The following is a 22806-nucleotide window of genomic DNA, read 5'->3' as shown; positions in this document are numbered from 1 at the left end:
ATTTGACTCCAAGTTTTATAGTAAGATATTCGAAAATTCGTCAAGACCGATCGAATCTCTGACGTTGTTACTATATGAAAAATCGTTTGTACCTCAAAATTTTTTATATAAATATGAAGTGAATAATATCTACTTTTATAATCTTTCGGTTTTGGCGAGGCACAAACGATAAAATTTGCAAAATTTGACTCCGAGTTTTATAGTAAGATATTCGAAAATTCGTCAAGACCGATCGAATCTCTGACGTTGTTACTGTATGAAAAATCGTTTGTACCTCAATTTTTTTTGTGTAAGTATGAATTTAATAATATCTTCTTTTGTAATCTTTCGATTTTGGCGAGGTACAAACGATAAAAGTTGCAAAATTTGACTCCGAGTTTTATAGTAAGATATTCGAAAATTCTTCAAGACCGATCGAATCTCTGGCGTTGTTACTATATGAAAAATCGTTTGTACCTTAAATTTTTTAGTGTAAATATGAAGTGAATAGTATCTTCTTTTATAATCTTTCGGTTTTGGCGAGGTACAAACTGTAGGAGATAAATATAAACCCGAATATAAAGTTTAGTACATTTATTGCACAGCGTATTATACAAGGCAAAATGGCGACAAGACGCGACAAGAAACGGAACCGCGAAAAAGGAACACACAAGCGCCACAAGTGAGCAAAACAGGAACTACTTAACAATCGTTCAAAAAATTATTACATATAACAGTTTAGAAACTTCTATGATGTTTTATTTTCAACATCCTCCCTAAAACATCAATCCCATCTTGGACGCACAATATCTCAGTTTTCTATATGGTGTTGCCTTGGTGAGCGCATCAGCTACCATCATGTCCGTCTGTACATACTGCACATCAATGTGTCCTTCCATAACTTTATCACGCACAAAATGGTGCCTGACATCTATGTGCTTGGTCCTGGAATGATAACCATCAGTACCTGAAAGTTTTATAGAACTCTGATTATCGCTGTAGATTATCATTGCTTGATGTTTGAGCTCCGGCCAAAAACATTCTTGAAGCTGTTTTAACCACATAGCCTCTTGCACACACGACGACAACGACATATACTCTGCCTCAGTGGTAGACAGAGCCACAGTAGGCTGACGTTTAGAATTCCAGGAAATTGTTCCTCCCTGAAACATAAAAGAATAACCAGTGCAGGAACGTCGGTCATCTTCTGAGCTGGCCCAGTCTGCATCACAGAAACCATGAGTCATGTTCTCATCTAAATCTTGTTTAAAAGTCATTTTACAATCTTCAGTGCCTTTTAAATAGCGCATGACTCGTTTCAAAGCTAGCCAATGTGATGTCTCAGGCTTGTTATTATATTTACTCAACATATTAACAACATAACTTATATCTGGCCTAGTAATCTGAGAAATAAACAGTAGGCACCCAATTATTTCCTGATATGGAATGTCATGTAGTACACCTGATTCTTTAGACACATCTTTAAATTTAGTATTAACATCTATAGGAGTCTTAACACTTTTGCAATCAGACATGCCATATTTATGTAAGACTTCTCGTATATATTTTTTCTGATCTAGATATAAAATTCCTTTCTTTCTATCTCTCTCTACATGTATACCAATATAATATCTTACATCACCTAGATCTTTTATTTTAAACTGTTTCTTAAGTTCTTTTTTAATGTAATTTTTTGACTCCATATTATTTGTTAATAATATAACATCGTCCACATATATAGCCAAAATTACTATATTATTATTATCTTCAATTTTATAATAGACGCAGGGATCTAATTTATTCTGTTTATGATCACCGTTGCCATAGTGTGATGGTTGCATCATATAAATCTCTTCTTCAATGTCTCCCTTATTACGGGTGAAAATACCTCTGTGTAATCTATTCCAGGTTTTTGTGAACAACCTTTAATCACAAGTCGTGCTTTATACTTTGATAATTCTCCATTTTCATTAGTTTTCTTTTTAAAAATCCATTTACATGGTATAGCACGTTTACCTTCAGGTAGAGTAGTAATTTCCCATGTATTATTTTCTAATAAAGAGTGGTACTCTTCATCCATTGCTGATTTCCAGTTCTCAGCATCACTGCCAGACAAAGCTTCTTCAGCAGTCAATGGATCTGAAATCTGTTTAGCACACATAAAATTGTTGTGCATTTGACGAGGTCGTAAAGTTATATTCCTCGTGAAATCAAACTCCTCACTATAACTTTCATCGCTTGGATAAAAAGTTCTATCATTGTCATTTCTACCATCCAATTCACAACTATCGAAAGTCGTGTCAGTGCTTGACTCTATCAAAGTTTCATTCGGAGGGTTCTCATCATCATCATCATTTTGAAAACTTAATGGGACATTAATAAGTTGTGGGGTGGCTGTAGGTTCCGGAGTGACAATATTATCATTTTTGTTCTCAACTTTTTCAATAAATATTACATCTCTACTTATTGTAATCTTTTTACTCACTGGGTCAAATAATCTGTACCCTTTAGTATTATTACAATATCCCACAAATAAAAGTTCTTTAGATTTACGATCCCACTTTAAACGTTTTTGTTTTGGAATATGTACCATAGCTTTAGAACCAAAAATCTTTAAATGTGAAATGTTTGGTTTCTTACCCGTCCATTTTTCATACGGGGTTACCTCGCTCAAAACCCGTGAAGGTGATCGGTTGACAACATAGGCCGCAGCTGTGACTGCTTCTGCCCACAAATGTTTTTGCAGCTTTGCTTCAAATAACATGCATTTTGCACGTTCAACCAACGTCCGGTTCATGCGCTCAGCTAAACCGTTGTGCTCAGGAGTGTACGGTGTGCTGGTCTGATGTTTGATGCCGGAAGCTGCTAGAAAATCAGAAAACATTTTATTGCAATACTCCCTTCCGTTATCGCTTCTCAATATTTTAATTTTCTTTTCTAATTCATTTTCTACTTCCTCTTTAAAAATCTTAAAAACAGATGTAATATCCAATTTGTTTTTTAGAAAATAAACATAAACTTTACGTGAATAGTCGTCTATGAAAGTTATGAAGTATCTCGCACCACCAGCGGACGGTGTCTCCATCGGACCACATAGATCTGTGTGTACTATTTCAAGCAATTCATTCGCTCTCGTACCCGAGCTGGGAAATGGTAATCGCGTTTGTTTCGCTTCATAGCATGGAATACAAACAGTGTCGATACTTTTATCAGTATCAGTGATAGTTATGCCCTCGGCACACAATTCCAACTTTTTAACGTCTGCCAGATTTAAGTGCCCCATCCTTTTGTGCCATGTTATGAGATCTGTCTTGCTCTCATGCGAAATATTATAAGCACTTCCACTAACAGTATTCAACTTATACATGTTATTGATAAGTTTAGCATTAGCTATAAGAATTTTATTGGCATTATATATATTACAGCCCGTCTCAGTGAACTCCACTTTACAGCCATTTTTGGTTAATTGACTAACCGATAGCAAGTTTGCACTTAATTCAGGAATTAATAAAACATTTCTCACCTGGATTGGATGCTCATCTTTACAAAAAATTGTTTGTATGTTAACTTTACCCATATCTTGCACGGAGACAACATCATTATTAGCCACCTTTACTTGTTGAATCGGAGAAGGTTGTATGTCATACATCCAGTCAGAACGTTTTGTCATGTGCATTGTGGCTCCGGAGTCAACATACCAATCGTCCTCACATATATTGTTGTGGGCTGAAAAAACTGCTGAAAAACCATTATGATTTGACTTTTTTACTGTGCATTGACTTTTATAATGCCCGTATTTGTTACAGTTATAGCACCGTGGGCCTTTTCCTTTTAACTTGGCACTGGAGTTATTCTTGTGCTTTGTAAAAAATGCAGAAGATTCTGAAACTTTCACTTCCTGCAAAAGTTTTGTCTTCACGAAATCTGACGTTATTGTCTTGCTGGAACTTTCCAGACCCATAATCATGGGTTTGTAAACATCTGGTAGTCCCGCCAGCATGAGAGTCCCCAACCACTCGTCATCTACTGAAAATTTAATATTGCGTAACTTATGTGCAGTACTCATAATTTTATTTATATAATCCTCCACGCTTGCACAATTATCTAGCGTAGTATTGATCAAATCTCGTAAAAGGCCGACTTTTCTTGATAATCCGGAGTCCTCGAAAGCATTTTGTAAATTATTCCATACCTCTCTCGCAGTCTTAGCATTTTCAATATGGACGAAATTTATCGGATCCACCAACAAAATGATTTTGGACTTGGCCTTTACATCCTTTTTTACGTCGACATCGGTGCCTGGATCGACACATTCCCACAATTCTTCATGCTGCAAGTATGATTTTACAGCAAACTGCCAAGTGGAATAATTTTCCCGGCCGGCTAATCTTTCAATTTGTGGGTTCGACACGGCCATTGTATCGGATCGCTGAAAAAATTACGACTTACGAAAAACGCACTGATTTTTTCCAACAAATATAACTGAACTTTATACGTATTCAGGTAGGGACGGCCCATAACCTGTAGGAGATAAATATAAACCCGAATATAAAGTTTAGTACATTTATTGCACAGCGTATTATACAAGGCAAAATGGCGACAAGACGCGACAAGAAACGGAACCGCGAAAAAGGAACACACAAGCGCCACAAGTGAGCAAAACAGGAACTACTTAACAATCGTTCAAAAAATTATTACATATAACAGTTTAGAAACTTCTATGATGTTTTATTTTCAACACAAACGATAGAAGTTGCAAAATTTAACTCTTAGTTTTATAGTAAGATATTGGAAAATTCGTCAAGACCGATTTTTTTTGTGTAAGTATGAATTTAATAATATCTTCTTTTGTAATCTTTCGATTTTGGCGAGGTACAAACGATAAAAGTTGCAAAATTTGACTCCGAGTTTTATAGTAAGATATTCGAAAATTCTTCAAGACCGATCGAATCTCTGACGTTGTTACTATATGAAAAATCGTTTGTACCTCAAAATTTTTTGTGTTTAAATGAACTGAATAGTATTTTCTTTTATAATCTTTCGGTTTTGGCGAGGTACAAACGATAAAAGTTGCAAAATTTGACTCCAAGTTTTATAGTAAGATATTCGAAAATTCGTCAAGACCGATCGAATCTCTGGCGTTGTTACTATATGAAAAATCGTTTGTACCTTAAATTTTTTAGTGTAAATATGAAGTGAATAGTATCTTCTTTTATAATCTTTCGGTTTTGGCGAGGTACAAACGATAGAAGTTGCAAAATTTAACTCTTAGTTTTATAGTAAGATATTGGAAAATTCGTCAAGACCGATCGAATCTCTGACGTTGTTACTATATGAAAAATCGTTTGTACCTCAAAATTTTTTATATAAATATAAAGTGAATAATATCTACTTTTATAATCTTTCGGTTTTGGCGAGGTACAAACGATAAAAGTTGCAAAATTTGACTCCGAGTTTTATAGTAGGATATTCGAAAATTCGTCAAGACCGATCGAATCTCTGACGTTGTTACTATATGAAAAATCGTTTGTACCTCAAATTTTTTTGTGTATATATGAAGTGAATAGTATCTTCTTTTATAATCTTTCGGTTTTGCCGAGGTGCAAACGATAAAAGTTGCAAAATATGACTCCGAGTTTTATAGTAAGATATTCGAAAATTCGTCAAGACCGATCGAATCTCTGACGTTGTTACTATATGAAAAATCGTTTGTGCCTCAATTTTTTTTATATAAATATGAAGTGAATAATATCTACTTTTATAATCTTTCGGTTTTGGCGAGGTACAAACGATAAAAGTTGCAAAATTTGACTCCGAGTTTTATAGTAGGATATTCGAAAATTCGTCAAGACCGATCGAATCTCTGACGCAGTTACTATATGAAAAATCGTTTGTACGACAAAATTTTTTGTGTGAATATAAAGTGAATAGAATTTTCTTTTATAATCTTTCGGGTTTGGCGAGGTACAAACGATAAAAATTGCAAAATTTAACTCCGAGTTTTATAGTTAGATGTAAGAAATTTCGTCAAGACCGATAGAATCTCTAACGTTGTTACTAAATGAAAAATCGTTTGTACCTCAAAAATTTTTGTGTAAAAATGAACTGAATAGTATTTTCTTTTATAATCTTTCGGTTTTGGTGAGGTACAAACGATAACAGTTGCAAAATTTGACTCCAAGTTTTATAGTAAGATATTCGAAAATTCGTCAAGACCGATCGAATCTCTGACGTTGTTACTAAATGAAAAATCGTTTGTACCTCACAATTTCTTGGGTGAATATGAAGTGAATAGTATCTTCTTTTATAATTTTTCAATTTTGGCGAGGTAAAAATGATAAAAGTTGCAAAATTTAACTCTGACTTTTATAGTAAGATATTGGAAAATTCGGCAAGACCGATCGAATTTCGGACGTTGTTACTATATGAAAAATCGTTTGTACCTTAAAAAAATTTATGTTATAATAAAGTGAATAGTATCTTCTTTAATAATCTTTCTGTTTTGGCGAGGTACAAACGATAAAAGTTGCAAAATTTAACTCAAAGTTTTATAGTAAGTTATAGGAAAATTCGTCAAGACCGATTGAATTTCTGACGTTGTTACTATATGAAAAATCGTTTGTACCTCAAAAATTTTTGTGTGAATTTAAAGTGAATAGTATCTTCTTTTATAATCTTTCTGTTTTGGCGAGGTACAAACGACAAAAGCTGCAAAATATAACTCCGACTTTTATAGTAAGATGTTGGAAAATTCGTCAAGACCGAACGAATCTACCTCAAAAAATAACTTCTTTTACACATTTGAACTGCTTTATATACTTTCTTTCCTTCTACTCCATACAAAGCCTTATTTTTAGGGAAAATTTTTTTTTTGTTTTTTTTTTTTCGTAAAATAAAAAAAAATTAACTTTAAAAACGGGTACAATCCGGTACAAACGATACTCTTCCAGATGGCATCATTGAAATTCCGGTATCTTTATGTCGGTTGCTAAGCAAATTTTACCACCCCCCCATTTCTACCCTATTGAGGTACAAACAATTTTAATTGCGGTACAATCGGGTACACTCCGGGTACAATCGAATGACATATATAAAAATCATTTACCTTGAACTCGGTTGCTAACTTCACATAGGTTCCCCGACCCTATTCCCTTCCCTACCCTCCCTATTCCCTTCCCTTCCCTTCCCATCCCTACCCTCCCCTATTACCCTATTCCCTCTTAAAAGGCCGGCAACGCACCTGCAGCTCTTCTGATGCTGCTAGTGTCCATGGGCGACGGAAGTTGCTTTCCATCAGGTGACCCGTTTGCTCGTTTGCCCCCTTATTTCATAAAAAAAAATCGTCATAGTACTAATATTATGGAGATTCAAAATGCCAACAGATATAATCTTAAAAGTCAACTGTTAAAAACTAAAATAATTAAAGTCAGTATTAATGTAATTTCAGTGTAATTGCAGGGAACATCTGTCTCAGTTGGCTTTAGAGTGCGTGCGATTCTTCGGCAATCCACTCTGAATTAAACATGAGACGGCTCAATTGATCGCCCGGTTCAACTCTTTTTAAAAGTGATATTTTATGTTACTTTACAGTCTTAAGTTAATTTTCAATTTACAATATTGGATTATAACGGTAAAGTTCTGCTTAAATTTACTGTGACTACTTACTAACAATGCTAGAAAATGTTTTGAAACAAAATTTTGAAGTCACTCCTTGTGTAAGCTTAGTGAGTGAATAAGATTTTATGTTCTTTGTAAGAATTTGAAGTTTTTGCTGCTTCCAAAAATATCTTTATTATTTCTATATTCTGCATTCATTTCTTTGACTACGTCAGCTAGTGAATAAAAACAAAACAAATTCTTTATTTACTCATTTATTTCTTATTTTCTAAACGTTTAACTGGTATGACACATTTCACTAAGTACACTCCCATCTTTTATTTCCACTTCATTATCATCAGTCTCTGCATAGTAAATGCATTTGTATAGTCTATTAACTATTTGATACGAAACTCACAGCCACGTTTCCTTATCGTCATTGTTTTAATATTCAACATTTTATGTATCATTTCCTATTAATCATAACAGATATAATATCTAGTCTATATGTATTTATCTAATAATGAAAATAATATTTAATAATTTAATAATGTATGTATTTTCCACGTCATCCTTGATAATTATTTTTATCCTAATTTTTATTTTCTATCATCCATATCGATTTTATCTTTTCAGTACTTTTCTTCATCAATTAATTTTCCTATTATATTTCATATTGTGAGCAATGTCCACATCTTCAGCGTAACAATAACATATTATCTCTTCATTTGCATTTGATATTATCACAGATACAGTTCCTCTACGAAAAATATCAAACTCCCCAGAAACTCTACGCGGTCTCTTTCGGCTTTATTTTCTTGGACTGAAGATGCAAGTATAGCATGTCGGGGATCCACATAACGAGGAATAGCACGAGTAGGAGGTTCTGAGCCGTGATGCAGACCACGTAGCTGCCAGTGTAGTCCCTGATCCAGCCGAGGAACCAGCCCGCCGGTGGAACTATTATGCCCATGCTCAACATGCCAAGACCTACAGCCGAAGGTACCTGGTCCAGCCTGCACTGCTCCGATATCGCGATGTTCCTCGCCACAATAATCATACTTCGCCCGAAGCCGTATAGTCCAGATAATACCAGAAGAACGTACAGGTCTGTTTGACTCGCCATAACTGAAACGTAAATGTTATATTTAAAACACATTACAATACAAAAAGTACTATAATATTGAACGTTGTTAATTACGTGCACTAATAAATCTCGCAAGAACCGTGCCTTTTCGTCTAATAAAAATGTGCTTGTGCATGTGCTTTTTAATCTTTCAAGTATTACGAGTATAAAAATCCATCACCGAATGTGACTACTAAGTTGCGGATCCCAATCGATGCAAGCAAAACGAAAAATCCCGTAAAATATTACCATACAAACAAACTCGTTTTAATTCTGGACCGATTCAAAGAGGTTACATTAAATACAACACATTAAGAAACATGAACTCACCCTGTCTGACTACTATGATCCACGCGCTTGTCAGACACAACATCATTCTCGCTGAAATTTTGAATCTGCTCTGGAGCATTGGCAAAACAATTCTGCCGACAATATCCACTGACGCAATGGCTGACATGCAATAGGCAGTTTGTTGTTTGTTCATTGAAGCTGCTTTCTGTAAAATGTAAGCCAAGTTTTGATCAAAATGTTCACAGATTCCTATAACGTGTTGAGCCTGAGCTTGTAGGTTGAAATTTTTATGCATAAATATAATAGTTTTATTGGGAAAAGATATTAGTAAAGTAAGTTTCTGATGCTAGTATAATATTATAGTTTGCGCTTGAGCTCTGAGGAATTTGAGAAGTTTTAGAAGGTGGTACAGTTAGTAGTAGGTGTATATTTTAATTATCCAAGTTACACCACACGGTCTATCTGATCCTCAGCCTTAAATTCTTCAGAGCTCGCACGCGGAGTAATAATAAAAAAGGTACATTTTTTCATCATTTTGAAATACTTTGCAAAGCCTAATAGTTATCAGTATCAATTTCATGGTTTAGAGAAAATAAACACTCGTTAAAAGATACAATGATGGAAAACAAAACAAAATTACCTGCAAGAATAACGGGAAGAGTAAACTGAAATTCTGTACTGAAACAACAGTCAGGGAGGTTCCAATAATAATGTTTAAGAACCGGGGACTCGATAAAAGTGATATATCAAATAAATCATAAATTTTCCGAAGTAGAGTCTTTTCTGGAATTGTTTTTTCAACAACATGACCTGAAAGGAAAAATGCGTTTATAATACACAAAATATAGCGATTAGAAAATATACTCAGATGTTTTTGAACAAAACTAAATAAAATGGTGCAACATTAAAATAAACTTTAACCTCCTTACGAATAAAAAGATCAACACCGAATATTATATACCTTATTAGTTATACTTTGATCTACAAAGTTTTGTCACCGACTAACACGTTACTAAAGTTGCTTAGCAGACAAGGACAACAATAACATCTGTATGCAAATTGTGGAATTTTTGTTCGTAAGAGAGATTAGTAAATACTCTAACTGTCGTACTTATTGCTGGTTTACACGTATTAAGTAGATCTACTGATCTACTTAATACGTCAACTAAATTTTAACTTATGACTTTATACTTACTTAACTAAATTTGAACTTGCTACTTGCTACAAAATTTTGTGTTTTCATGCAATCAATAGGGTAAAATTAAGTTGAAAGTTAGTTAATTACTTATTTATTAATTATAAATAACAACTTTTATTTATTATAACAACTTAAACGTGTAAACCAGCCATTAGAGACGAGTATTGATTACTAAGGGTTAAATCAAATCGCAACGTGACGCGTAGATGCATTTCTAAATTTGTATGGATTTGACATATTTGTAAGACGTTTCACGTAATAATTGAGATCTGACAAATCAGTAGAAATAAAGAAATGCATATACACGTCGAGTCGCGGTCTTAATTGACCCTTAGGGTTAAATCAGACCGCATCGCGACGAATAGATGCATTTCTGAATTTGTATGGATTTGACAGATTTGCAAGACGTCTCACGCAATTGATATAACTAGAGATCGCCCAATGGTCGAAATTCGACCTTAGTTTCAACGACTTAGGACTACTACCTATATTTTGCAAAAAAATATTGACTTTATCATATTTTTTTCAACTCTTGTCTCTGGGACTCAGCTGATCTCAGACTGGCCGTATAAGCATTGTCTAATAGTAGGTATCTAAGGTTTAATAAAAAAAAACCATAGTCCTTTTTCAATTTGTCACCTTGTTGTCAACAGACTTCAACCATAAATAAAAGAGCAACGATTCGTATGTATAGGCTTGTCACTCAAAAATCTGTCATTTTTCCTAGTGTGTGTGTTGTAGTGTGTGTAATGTTTTATTTGCTAAAAATATGTATGATAAAAGCATAATTTCAAAATAATATTAGCTCGATGCACTCCTTCACCATATAAACTATAACTGTGCAAAATTTCAGTCACCTACGTTTCCCCATTTTTCGTTAAATGAGATACAAAGTTTTTGGTTCACGTATTAATATATAGATATTATGTCAAGTCAGTACAAATTGAGAAATGCATCTACGCGTGACTTTGGGGTCTGAATTGACCATTAATTGTAATTAAATGAATATTTTGACCAAAACCCATAATATAATATATTTAAAACTCTTCATTAAATTGAAGTTTAATCATCTTTTATAATGTATCTGAATGCGGTAATAACAAAACTCATCAAATACTTAGATAGAACGTACCGTTTGATTTTTCGTTTGGTACTAAGCCCTCAGCAATTGGCAGTTCTTTATAACTTTGTGAAACACTTTTGGCGGATTTGTCCACGCCATTTTCAACCGTAATAGAGGGTTCAGTGGCTCGTCTTCCATTTTTATTTTGTTCGGCGTTTCCGTTCGCCTTATTTTTCTCCGATACATTATTAGAGTCTTGTAATAAATGCACTTTTTCCTCGACTACTACTTCTTCTTCGACTTTCTTCATATGCCATTCTACTGGTTGTAACAGCATTGTGCCGCCAATCTGGAAATGAATAATGTAAAATAAATAAAAAGCATACATTTCTTATTTAATGTTAGTCATTCTTCAAATAGCTCCACAATTATTTACAATACATCTACATACTTGAAAACTAATAAAAGGTAATTTTTTTATAATGCGCACACCTCCTTCACTTTAGTCTAGACAACTTATTCTAGACGTTATATATTTAGTAACACGATTTCTTAATTGCTATTACTTACCCCATGCAAACTCAATGACGCCAACAGTATACACGCCCCCTTAAACCCGTATTCTTCTAGGAAATATCGCACGACATGGGGCATAAGGGTCTGCCCAATACCTGTCCCCGCCATGGCCAATCCCACTGCTATACTTTTCCTTTCCTTGAAGTAACTATTGATTGCCACGAACGAGGAATTCTGGATGAAACCAAGTCCTAGACCTGAAAAAAGTATATTGAAAAATCTATATAAATAAAAAAGAATTTTAAGTTGTGTTAGTACCGCTAAAACTGCAGAACGGCAAAACCGATTAGGCTAATTTTAGTCTGGAAATATTCATAGGAATTAATGAAAAGTAATACGAAGTCTATCAGTTCATCTAGTATGTAATAAAATATATATTTTAACTAAACAGAAAAAAAATTGTGTCATTCCAACAATAATCATTATACGAACAGCTGTTCAAACATTTCTTAAAAACATCCATTCATATCACACTTTATAAATATCGTGGTATCAACAAATCATCAATAGCAATTCATCAGTTCCGATATTTTGTCATAATTATGTAGGCGTTTAACTCTTTTCAAAGACCCTAATAAACTATTCAACATTCCTAAAATAGCCTCTAATTATTAATTTATTCATTGGTAATTGAAATGAAATACTTCCATTGTCACTTGTTTAAATAAATTCATATTTTATATTTTACGCCATTAACAGCCGCACTTAGAGACGAATATGAATTCCTTGACTATAATTAAATGAATATTTTGACATATTATTTAAATCCCATACAGTACATAAGTCGGCAAAAAATATTTTTTTCTTATGCCTGTTACATTAAGCTTTGTCCACACTGTGCCTTTATTGTTCATCAAGGGCATGCGTTATAGCGCAATCAACATCGCACGTCAGGCATGCCCGCGACGCTATGACACTTTTCTTTCCAACGCGGGTGGATTTTGACGCATTCAATTATTGAATATGCCAAAGGAAAGTTGAATAAAAAGATGATGACGAAAATTGAAGATGAAATTGCATAGTGTGGACAGAGTAGACAGAATTATAGAGTATACAGACTTAGAACTGATGTTGAAATTTTTAATTTGACGTATTATGACGAAAATCGTCGCTAGGGTTGTTAACTTGTTACCTACGATTTCTACGAATTTAAAACTATGACATATTCGCTGGACGTGTTCCTCTTTGGTCGTATTGTTGTTTGTGTTTTGGCACATGCGATTAAAATTGTCCGAATCCAATTTTGAAATCTTTATTTTAAATATTTAAAAATAAATTATATCAGCCAGCGCGAGGCACATTCCGTTCATAATCCTAGTGAAACCCGACGAATTTGACAGATATTGAAACCTGTCCGTTTCTTTGCAGTCGAACTACTGGTAGTTATGTCTATTGTGGTGTGGACATAGCTAATGACTATTATCCGATTGTTTTTATTGAAAACTAACCAGAAACACAATTTTCAAAAATAAAAGTTTGCTTTTATAGTCTAGGCGAAGACGAATAAAAATATAAAATATTTGCAAACAAAGTAAAGACTTTGTCAAGCATAATATGAAATAGTTCCTATTCAATACCAGAAAATAAAATAGTTTGACGGCCTCTGTGGCTCAGTGGTGAGCGCGTTGGTAGCTCAAGCCGGGGGTCGCGGGTTCGAATGCCGCCGACGGAACAAAAAGTTTTCAATGTTCCCGGGTCTGGATGTGTATTAAATATGTGTATGATATAATAAAAATCTTAAATATATGTATAGTATAAAAGTATTAAATATATTTCCGTTGGCTGGTACCTGTAACACAAGTCCTTTAGGTACTTAGCACGGGGCTGGACTGACGTGGTGTGAAGCGTCCATAGATATTATTATTATTATTATAGGAGCGCCACATATCTATACCTACCGGAGCACACAGCAAGCTGTATTTAGGGAATGCTCACCTAGATTTTATTTATTTTTATTAAGTAGATACAAAAAATATATTTTTTTTTTTAATTTTTATATATTTTTACCATTTTATTTTGGGAATATAATATGCAACGATATAAATAAAAAAAATAATGATACTTATATTTTTTATTTTCATGCGTAACTGAAAGAAGAAAATTCAGCTTTTCTTCAAAATAGGAAAGTTCAAAAGGTCTCAGTTTCTATAAAAGCAAACTTTTTGAGTTAAAATCACAGATTCTATAATTAATTAGATGTAACACATCCAAATAGGGTGCACAGAACTCAGGCACAAAAATCGTGTTGACTAATATAAGTGTTATCTGTCAAGCTCTTCAATAATTTATTGATGGTTAAAATTCAATACACGGTGCAATTAAACCTTCCTGCCAAATTTTTTCCAGGACTTAGGTATCATTAGGAGAGTCCATTTAACCAAAAAACGTGGGTGTTATTTTTTTAAAGACTTATTATTTTATCCCATTTAAAATCGTTGCAGAACGGTCACTCGCGGCGATGGATATGAGAGAGGGTGACGCGGGGGGAGGCGCGCGCGCGGGGGCACTTCATGCGCGGGCGACGCGTCGTGTCCATTAATTGTAGTGTTTTGTAGGATAACTTTCGGAAGCTATTTCTCAACATTTTAGTATTGAGTTATTATAAAAGAAAAAATACGTGTATTTTCATTTTTAACAAGGAACAATATATCAAAATTTAGCAGCAAGGTTTAATTGCACCCTGTATAATATTGAAGTTTAACCATCATTAAATGTCTCTGAGTGCGGCCGTTAATCATTGTCTGTATTGACTTAATTATATATATATATATATTTTTTTATTTATTTAAAACTTTTGCACGTTTCTGTACAAAGGCGGGCTTAATGCCTCGTGGCATTATCTTCCAGCCAAACCTTAGGGTGTTGCAGAGAATGTGAGGTAGATGCAAACCCTTAGAGGACAAGTGATTAAAAATACCTTAAAATTAATAATACAATTATAGATATATATTCATAATCATATATACAATTCAAAGTAAAATAAACACATTATATACAATATAATATACATATATTATATACAATATTACATATTATATAAGTAATAATTAATATAAAATAAATATATAGGTACATATTACATAATATTATATAGATAAAATAACTAATTATTATAGATTTTGTTGTCTCATTTAGTCAACGATTTAAGATAGTGTTCATGAACTTTGCGTTTGAACAATTGTTTGGTCTCGGACATCCTAATTTCTTTTGGCAGTGAATTCCAAAGGAGAATTGATTGAAAATGAAAGGAAGAGTGGACGAGAGTGGAACTATGGGGAGGACATTGGAGGCGCAAATTATTGGTGGAACGGAGATTTCTGTCATGATTACTGCATAGATAGTTGAAATGAGGAGTTAGATAGCTGGGAGCGGTGGGGGAGTAAAGTATGGAGTAGAGCGTGCACACTGCCCGCTGGGATCGGCGTTGGCGAACTGGGAGCCAGCGTAATTTTGAGCGGTAGGAAGAGACGTGATCGTACTTGCGGAGGCCGAAAACGAATCTTATGCAGCTATTAAGAAGCCGATCTAGTTTGTTAAGGAGGTCTGCGTTAAGGTCAAGATAGCAAACGTCACAGTAATCAATTATTGGGAGAATGAGAGTCTGAACTAGCATTAGTTTTATATAAGATGGTAAGAAATTTTTGAGTCGGTATAACGTTCGCAAGGAATATGTGACTTTACTACTAGCGCTAGCAATTTGTGCATGCCAATCTAAGTTAAAATTAATATATATTTATAATATATATTAATTTTAACATAATATAATAATATGTACGTATACGTTAAGTATTATAAAAAACATAACTTTATCTATTATTCAAAACAAAGTGATAAGCTTTTAATTTAATTAGATATTAGATAGGAAATTATAACGTTATCTAAACATTGACCAAATATTACCAAAGGTGGCGTTAAAAAACGTGATGTTCGTTAAAAATAATTTGGCTGTGTATTAAAAAAAAAAATATTCTTTTTGGTTTAAGAAGTAAAGACATTTATTAAAATCACAATTGCCGAAGTGTGTATGTCGGTTCGTCGGGTTTGTTACCTTTTCATATTGTGTAAGCCGCTGAACCGAATCATATTAAGTTCGATAAAGAGATTCTTTGAGTCGCGTGAACAAACGAAGTTTTTATTGCGATAAAATGTTCAAATTACGCGTAATAAACGAGTTGCTAAGCAACGCAGTTAACTGTAACGTCTGGTTTAAAACATTAACGGTTTTACTACAAAAGATATAAACACCTGTCGAACAGTTGATTAGAAAAAAATTCAGTACATAATGGTCTCAAAGCGACTGTTCAATAGATGTTTAAATCTTTTGTGGTAAGATCGTAAATGCATAATTAACATTAGATAGTATGTTAATATTTTGAATGTAATATGTGCAATGTAATGAAATCCATAACGTAATAACACGGTGTAGTTACCGACTACCATTTATGAATTGACTCAATGTCAAATGACTCAAATGCTTAGCATGTAATACGTCATAATGTGTATGATGAATCTACGCAAAAGTGGGTTTTCAGATTGAATCACTTTTTCACACGAAATTTTTTATTGTTCCGGAATTTCATCAGATTCAATGAAAACATATTCTATAAGAGATAACGAGCTATATTATAAAAGGTTAACGGCCGCACTCATATAGATTTAATCATTACTTAACATTAATTTACGATGTTTTTGACATAATATAAATCTATACATTTTCTGTCAAATACCTCGTAAAGAAATCATCAAATGTTTCTGAGTGTGGCCGTTATAGATTCTTAACTAATTCTCAAATTTTGGTCGCACTAATTCTTATTGTTACAAAATATTATATAAGCATCCCCAGTAAATAACTTCCAAAAAGAACTCACCTAGCAAGAATCCATAAGTCAGTATCAAATGGTAGATGTTTGTTGAGAAACCGCTGAAGAATATCCCACATGTACAACAGCAGGCTCCGAACACAGCGACAAACCTTGGGCTCGTTAATTTCGTCACCGCACCCGCTATGGGTCCTCCGAAGTTGCTCACAAACAGCATAGAACTTAGAACTATCGCCGCACCACTGGTTGAGTAACCCATTGACTCTAGCGCGTCTCCGTATAATAAACTAAATAACGACAACATGGACTGGTTGAATATCTGGAAAGGAAACGTTTTAAAATATAGTGTCTAATGCCTGGTTATTGAAGGTTATTGTCGGTGGTTTATCTAATCAATAGTTAACTGAATCTCTATATTTTAGTACTTTGGAAAAGGGAGTAGGATTTTAAAGCTACAAAAGTAAATAGTAAATACTTTAAGCGAATACGTTTCTTTAAGAAAAAACTAGAGAGGTGTCAAGGAATACCCGAATGGAACGAAGTTATTTCATATTATGTTCAAAAACAGGTTTTACACTCAAAAATTATAAAAAAAACGCCATCTATTGACGCCCAGGAATATTAACAACGCGGCGCTGTATATTCTCAGAAACGCCATCTAGTTGAAGCACAGGAATACTATCAACGCCCTCTGCACCTACTATTCAGGTACTAATAAAAAAGTGTCGAGGTCAAATATCGTTCTGTCTAGCCTCCTTTACGCCGAACGCGCCATAAGGAACTTCGTTCCAAAAATTCATGTTATAGCGGTTATACCTACAATAAATTTTATCTATAAAGTACGTAATTAAAAATACTTACATTTGAAATACCAGTTCCTATCAACACCATCCAACCCCATCCTCCATCAGGGGGGACTAGTTTTATTCTTTTCTCTGTTTTCGTACCCATTGCAAAGGAATTCGTCTTAGACATAATTTAATACTGCATAATTTGAACACTGATGTTACCTGAAATAAAGAAAATCATTTTAAGGAACCTTTTAGAAAAGCAAAGGTTGTCTTTGGATAACTATACCACATTGTAATACTGTGACTATACGTAAATATTTACTTTCTTATATCATAATATTATGCCTAATTATTCTAATTAAAACCGACTTCCAAGTGGAAACAATAATATTACTTATTCTTCAATACCCACCAATACCACCTCATAACCTCCTCGTTTTTTGGAAGTCGGTTAAAAATTAAAAACATTTTGCCATAAAATAACTCACGATTTTTAGATGGTACTGATTCAAAATAATGAAGATTGCTTACAGAAATAGGGTTTAGGAGAATTTTGAAAAAGGCTCTATTAAAGAGTGGGAATTATTTAATACTTTTTAGTTCATTGAAGAATAATTAGTAACGTATCTCAATGCCAAATTTCAGCAAAATCGGTTCAGCGGTTTAGGCGTGAAGAGGTAACAGACAGACAGACAGAAACACTTTCGCATACATAATAATAGTATGGAAGTATAGATAACCGTATGTCAATAAATTTATTGCAAGTGGGTTTCTTAAAAACATCAGTCCAGAATAAAATAAAAAAATATATATTTTTTCATAATCAAAAAGTCAATACACAAATTTTCCAATACGTAATGGAATATAACGTAAGACATTTTTGTACAAAAAGTGTCTTACGTTATTACAAGATCACGAAGTGTAGGTATGACTTGACGCCTACACGTCATAAAGTTGAAAAACTACTAAAGGATCCTTTTCACGTTCGATCACGGTGGATCACCATGATTGCAAAACTATCTATTTTATTTCCAATTATAAATAGGCCGCGGTCCAGGGGCAGCAGCGTCTTAGTAGGCAGTGCTATAGGGGGCCGACAGATTACGTGCATGGGCGGCGGAATGAGTGGCCTACACTCATAAAACATATAAATTCGGCACTGGTCAGTGGTCATGTATCAGAAAAGTTGATTCACAGGCAGATGGCAGACCAACGTATATTGGTCGCGTCCGACAGATGATGGTTGACATAATCCGATCAATTGACGTAGCTAGGTCCGTCAACTGCTTATGAATCTACTTCGCTGATTCTACAATCAACGTCGATCATGAGCAATCACAGACATTTGATATTATAAAACTAAAATAAAATGGCCCTTTACATGTTTACAAAGTAACCATTGATCCATCATAGATTAACCTGGAGAGGCCGCACATTTATTACACGATGATCTCAGCTTCAGACGCCATTACATGGTAAGGTAGCAATAGTATATTATCTAGCCTTGGACCAGAGTTAAGTTTGGTTAACATTTTAAGATGTAACCGGCAAAAACCAGATCACGTTGATACAGCTGGGCTAATGATTACTCAGCAATTATTGCTGGGGCATTGAAAATAGTGCGAGTTTTCAGGTGTGTCAGTGACACATCGAAAATACAGCTGCATTTTGTACCAACAAAGCGATAAGTAGGGTTATGTCTTTCACGGGCTCGCTCTAGTACCTAAATAAACTAAAGTATAGCTATTTACTTGAATGGCAATAAAATTGACACGTTATGGTTTTTTGAGAAATTGGTCAGGTTATTTAAATACTCCACATGGCAAACATCCCAAAAAGCTTGATATTTTGTAAACTTTTCCAAAATTAAAAAAAAACCGGCCAAGTGCGAGTCGGACTCGCGCACCGAGGGTTCCGACAGCTTAAAGGTATTATAGACCTGAGTATTTGGTATGAATTTCAATTTAATACCCCTACGCGTTTATGAGGAAATGGGTAGTAAGTTTAAAATTATTAAAAAAAAAATATATTATGTGATGTAACTAAAAATTTATGGTTTTCGTAATTTTTCCTTTATCTATGCTATAAGACGTTGCTTCGTACCAAATTTCAAGATTCTGAGTTCACGGGAAGCACCCTGTAGGTTTTGATTCCCTTGCAAGTGTCGAAAATTTGCGGCATAAACGGCTGTATCTTTTGATTGCGTTGGCTTAGAAGTTTGATTTTTTCACAGCTTCAAGGGACAGTAGACCTGAGTAATTGATATAAATTTCAGCTTCATACCTCCACGCGTTCCTGAGAAAAAGGGTCTTGACAGACGGACGGACGGACAGACGGACAACAAAGTGATCCTATAAGGGTTCCGTTTTTTCCTTTTGAGGTACGGAACCCTAAAAACGCACAGGTTTACATGAATCTGAAAATGCTTACCGTCAATACTATAATATAATCATGGTGGACGCCTCCGTGGTCTAGTGGTTAGAGCGTCGCTCTCGACTCCGGAGGTCGTGGGTTCGAATCCCGCGTTGGAAACATGTTATTTCCAAGTTTGGTTAGGACAATGCAGGCTGATCACCTGATTGTCTGACAAGTAAGATGATCCATGCGTCGGATGGGCATGTAAAATGTCGGTCCTGCGCCTGATCTCTCGCCAGTCGTGTCGGTCTTCCGTCCCACTGGGTTATGAGAGTAAAGGAATAGAAAGTGCTCTTGTGTACTGCGCACACACTTGGGCACTATAAAAGTACTCCTGCGTACCTGGTCTGGTTTCAATGAAACCGGCCACCGTTACCAAAACCGGTGTGGGGAGTATTATTATAATCATGGTGGTTATCATGGCTCTCCATCATAATTCAACGTGAAGAGAGGCCTTTTAAGATGTAATCGACAAAAACCAGAATACTTACCATGTAGGTAAGTATTCTGGTTACCCACAAAAACCAGAACACCTATATAATCATAATATATAGACAGCTGGAGTTGTCGTTAACCCGTCGCACAAACAATGGTCGCCGTCAGTCTCGAGTTATAATAATTTGCTATTATTTATTGAACAAATTAATGCTCTTATCAATATAAAAAGTACCCAGTAGCCGATTCTTAAACCTACTGAATATGCATATAAAATTTGGTAAAAATCAGTAAAGCCGTTTCGGAGGAGTACGGTAACCAACATTGTGATTTGTGACACGAGAATTTTATATATTTAAAGAATATTATAATATAACATTTTAATGCTAGCATTGTTCATAATAATTTATTACCTAGTAAAACAAAATTATATTATTAACTTAACTCTATAATTTTAAAGAATGTAACACAATCTTTAATAACACTTAATATAAAATAAATGCGATAGTCGTGTCTGTCTGTTACATATTGCCAAATAACATCTTGCTCAATCACGCCCTAACAGTTGGACCGATTTTGCCGGGTATGGAGATATATTTTAAGTTCTGGGCAAGGACAAAGGAATCTTTTAACCCAAGAAATTTGGGCGTAACGGAGTTGCGGGCGTCATCTTAAAAAAGAAATACTGTAAGTCGCTTAAGCTAAGCAAAACAAAATACACAATCTCTATTATTCACCAAAAATGTACTGAAGCGAAGTGGTATATCATATAAAATGTATTGAGATAACGGTTTATCGGTTTTTAGATGCGTCTTTGTTTTTGTCTCTTTAACTCTGACGTCACGACCCGGCCCCCGGGATCGCGACATCGGGGACATTACTTAAGAGCCCATATGACCCTAACTTGACTACATACTTTAGCCTAGATCTCAAAATCTGTAAGGTCTAGAAAACTGATTTTTTGACACAAGTAACTTCAGTTAATAAAGATTAAATGCTCAAGACGAAAACACGATTACTCAAAAAATGCTCGATAGTTTCTTTTTTACAAAAAACCTTGTTTTAGACACATTTTTGCTTGGATCTTCGAAGTTTGCTGTCTTTTCTTTAATATTTTTTAATATCTAAAAAGGTATTGATAAAACCTATATTTGCTCAAAACACTTTTTTCATAATCATTATAGTTCGTCTTTTATTCAAGTAAAACTAACTCGGCAATGATTCCGCGCCGTCCTTTTTCACCTGGCATATGAAAGACGGGCGTGAGTGTGAAGAGAGAAGGACGATGTTTGATTTTTAGAGTCAGGTGAGCTCTTAATATTAAATATTGCGGAACAATACAATGGAAAGTAATTATGAGGAAGTAATTTAATTATAATTTATATTCTGTTTAACGTTGATGATATTTTAGTGGATGTTACATTTGCCTACTAGGATTTGTATTATTTCTCCGTTATAATTAAAAAAAAGTGTTTATTGGTAGATGTTTTTTATTTTAAGGCCATCCTCTGTGCAAACAACCTTGACCATACATTTGCCGCGTTGTCGAGATCACAACAAAATTCTATTTTTTTTTACTTATCTTAGTTCAAAATTGACCTAAAAAAAATCAAACGGCAAATATGTACCTAGTAAATGAAATTGTCCATCTATTGGCGTGTGTTTTAAATAAACGTAATTTGCAAATACTAGAGAGATACTTGAATTTAAATAAATTGGTAAGTATTACTTTTTTTTTATTTAATTCAGGGCCGTCTATTTTTTTGCTATCTTTGTATTGTTTTTCGCACCAAGGATAATTAAAAAAATATCATTATTTGTAATAATAATTGTAGTCCATCACGCCATGGACTTTATTAATTTTTTTATTTATATACTAGTTTATATATAATAGAATATAATATAATATTATAATACTTATATATGTAATAACTAATATATTAAATATAAATATATTAATAATATATATACATACTAATATATATTTTTGTTTTATAAATTGCATAATAATTATAATGTTTTGAACGATGTGGTCCGGTGTGGCGGCCAGTAGATCCGACATTTGTAGATTTCCTAAGATATTATGCTGCTCCACCCTTTGCCTTTAGATGTTGTGACATTGGCTTGGTGGAGAGGGGTCACTCAAGCTGGGTGGAGTTTCTAGGGTATTACTTTGGAAGCTGATATTATGAGTACTTATAATAAACAAAAATAGGAAATTAATAACGGATAAAGGAATGTTTATTTGCTGAAGATGTAATAAGACTCTAAAAACGGTAAAATATGTCATTTCCGTGGGGAGAGCGTCTTAATTAGTGATGCAAGTGAACATTAAACTAATCCAAGTGAAAACTTAAGTTATCTATGTTAAATTTTAAGTGAAATAAATTAAATTTTAAGTGAACTGAGTTAAATTTTAAGTGACTTATTTAAGTGCAATTTTTAGTTTCTACATGAAACATTATTAAGTAATCTCTGAAATTTTCCTTACTTTTTATGTTACATAATTATTATAG

The 22806-nt window shown here is 34.0% G+C and overlaps 3 protein-coding genes across 7 annotated transcripts in view; all 3 read right to left on the bottom strand.

Moving 5' to 3' along the window:
• Positions 1-755: 755 nt before the first annotated feature.
• LOC121730690 (secreted RxLR effector protein 161-like) lies at positions 756-1349 on the bottom strand. The gene has a single exon (XM_042119830.1). It carries the CDS (start codon positions 1347-1349, stop codon positions 756-758), a length of 594 nt encoding a protein of 197 aa, XP_041975764.1.
• Positions 1350-1782: 433 nt separating this feature from the next.
• LOC121730360 lies at positions 1783-3987 on the bottom strand. 4 transcript variants are annotated; one of them, XR_006036101.1, is made up of 4 exons: positions 3553-3987; positions 2620-2841; positions 1996-2125; positions 1783-1847 (listed from the first exon to the last, which is right to left on the bottom strand). XR_006036101.1 is itself a non-coding variant. In XM_042119372.1 (3 exons), exons 1-3 carry the CDS (start codon positions 3977-3979, stop codon positions 2103-2105), a joined length of 672 nt encoding a protein of 223 aa, XP_041975306.1. In that variant the 5' UTR covers positions 3980-3987; the 3' UTR covers positions 1857-2102. The 4 variants fall into 4 exon arrangements, 1 of the variants encoding a protein (XP_041975306.1); XR_006036102.1 differs by lacking the exon at positions 1783-1847 and adding an exon at positions 1857-1869 and having other exon boundaries at positions 1900-2125; XR_006036103.1 differs by lacking the exons at positions 1783-1847; positions 3553-3987 and adding an exon at positions 3004-3057 and having other exon boundaries at positions 1857-2125; positions 2620-2844.
• Positions 3988-7832: 3845 nt separating this feature from the next.
• LOC121730537 (monocarboxylate transporter 9-like) overlaps positions 7833-22806 on the bottom strand; it is a 29481-nt gene continuing 14507 nt past the window's right edge. For both annotated transcript variants that reach the window (XM_042119626.1, XM_042119627.1), the window contains exons 2-8: positions 17511-17659; positions 16698-16968; positions 11824-12026; positions 11323-11602; positions 9633-9802; positions 9032-9197; positions 7833-8703 (exon numbers count right to left, since the gene is read on the bottom strand). In XM_042119626.1, the coding sequence (XP_041975560.1) occupies positions 8366-8703; positions 9032-9197; positions 9633-9802; positions 11323-11602; positions 11824-12026; positions 16698-16968; positions 17511-17624 (1542 nt within the window). In that variant the 5' untranslated portion in view covers positions 17625-17659 and the 3' untranslated portion in view covers positions 7833-8365. The remainder of the gene's footprint in view (positions 8704-9031; positions 9198-9632; positions 9803-11322; positions 11603-11823; positions 12027-16697; positions 16969-17510; positions 17660-22806) is intronic.

The sequence above is a fragment of the Aricia agestis genome, chromosome 9 (genome assembly GCF_905147365.1).
Source record: "Aricia agestis chromosome 9, ilAriAges1.1, whole genome shotgun sequence".
Classification (NCBI taxonomy): Eukaryota; Metazoa; Arthropoda; class Insecta; order Lepidoptera; family Lycaenidae; genus Aricia; species Aricia agestis.
The sequence above is the reverse complement of the archived record's forward strand: the minus strand, read 5'-3'. Positions and strand labels throughout refer to the sequence as shown.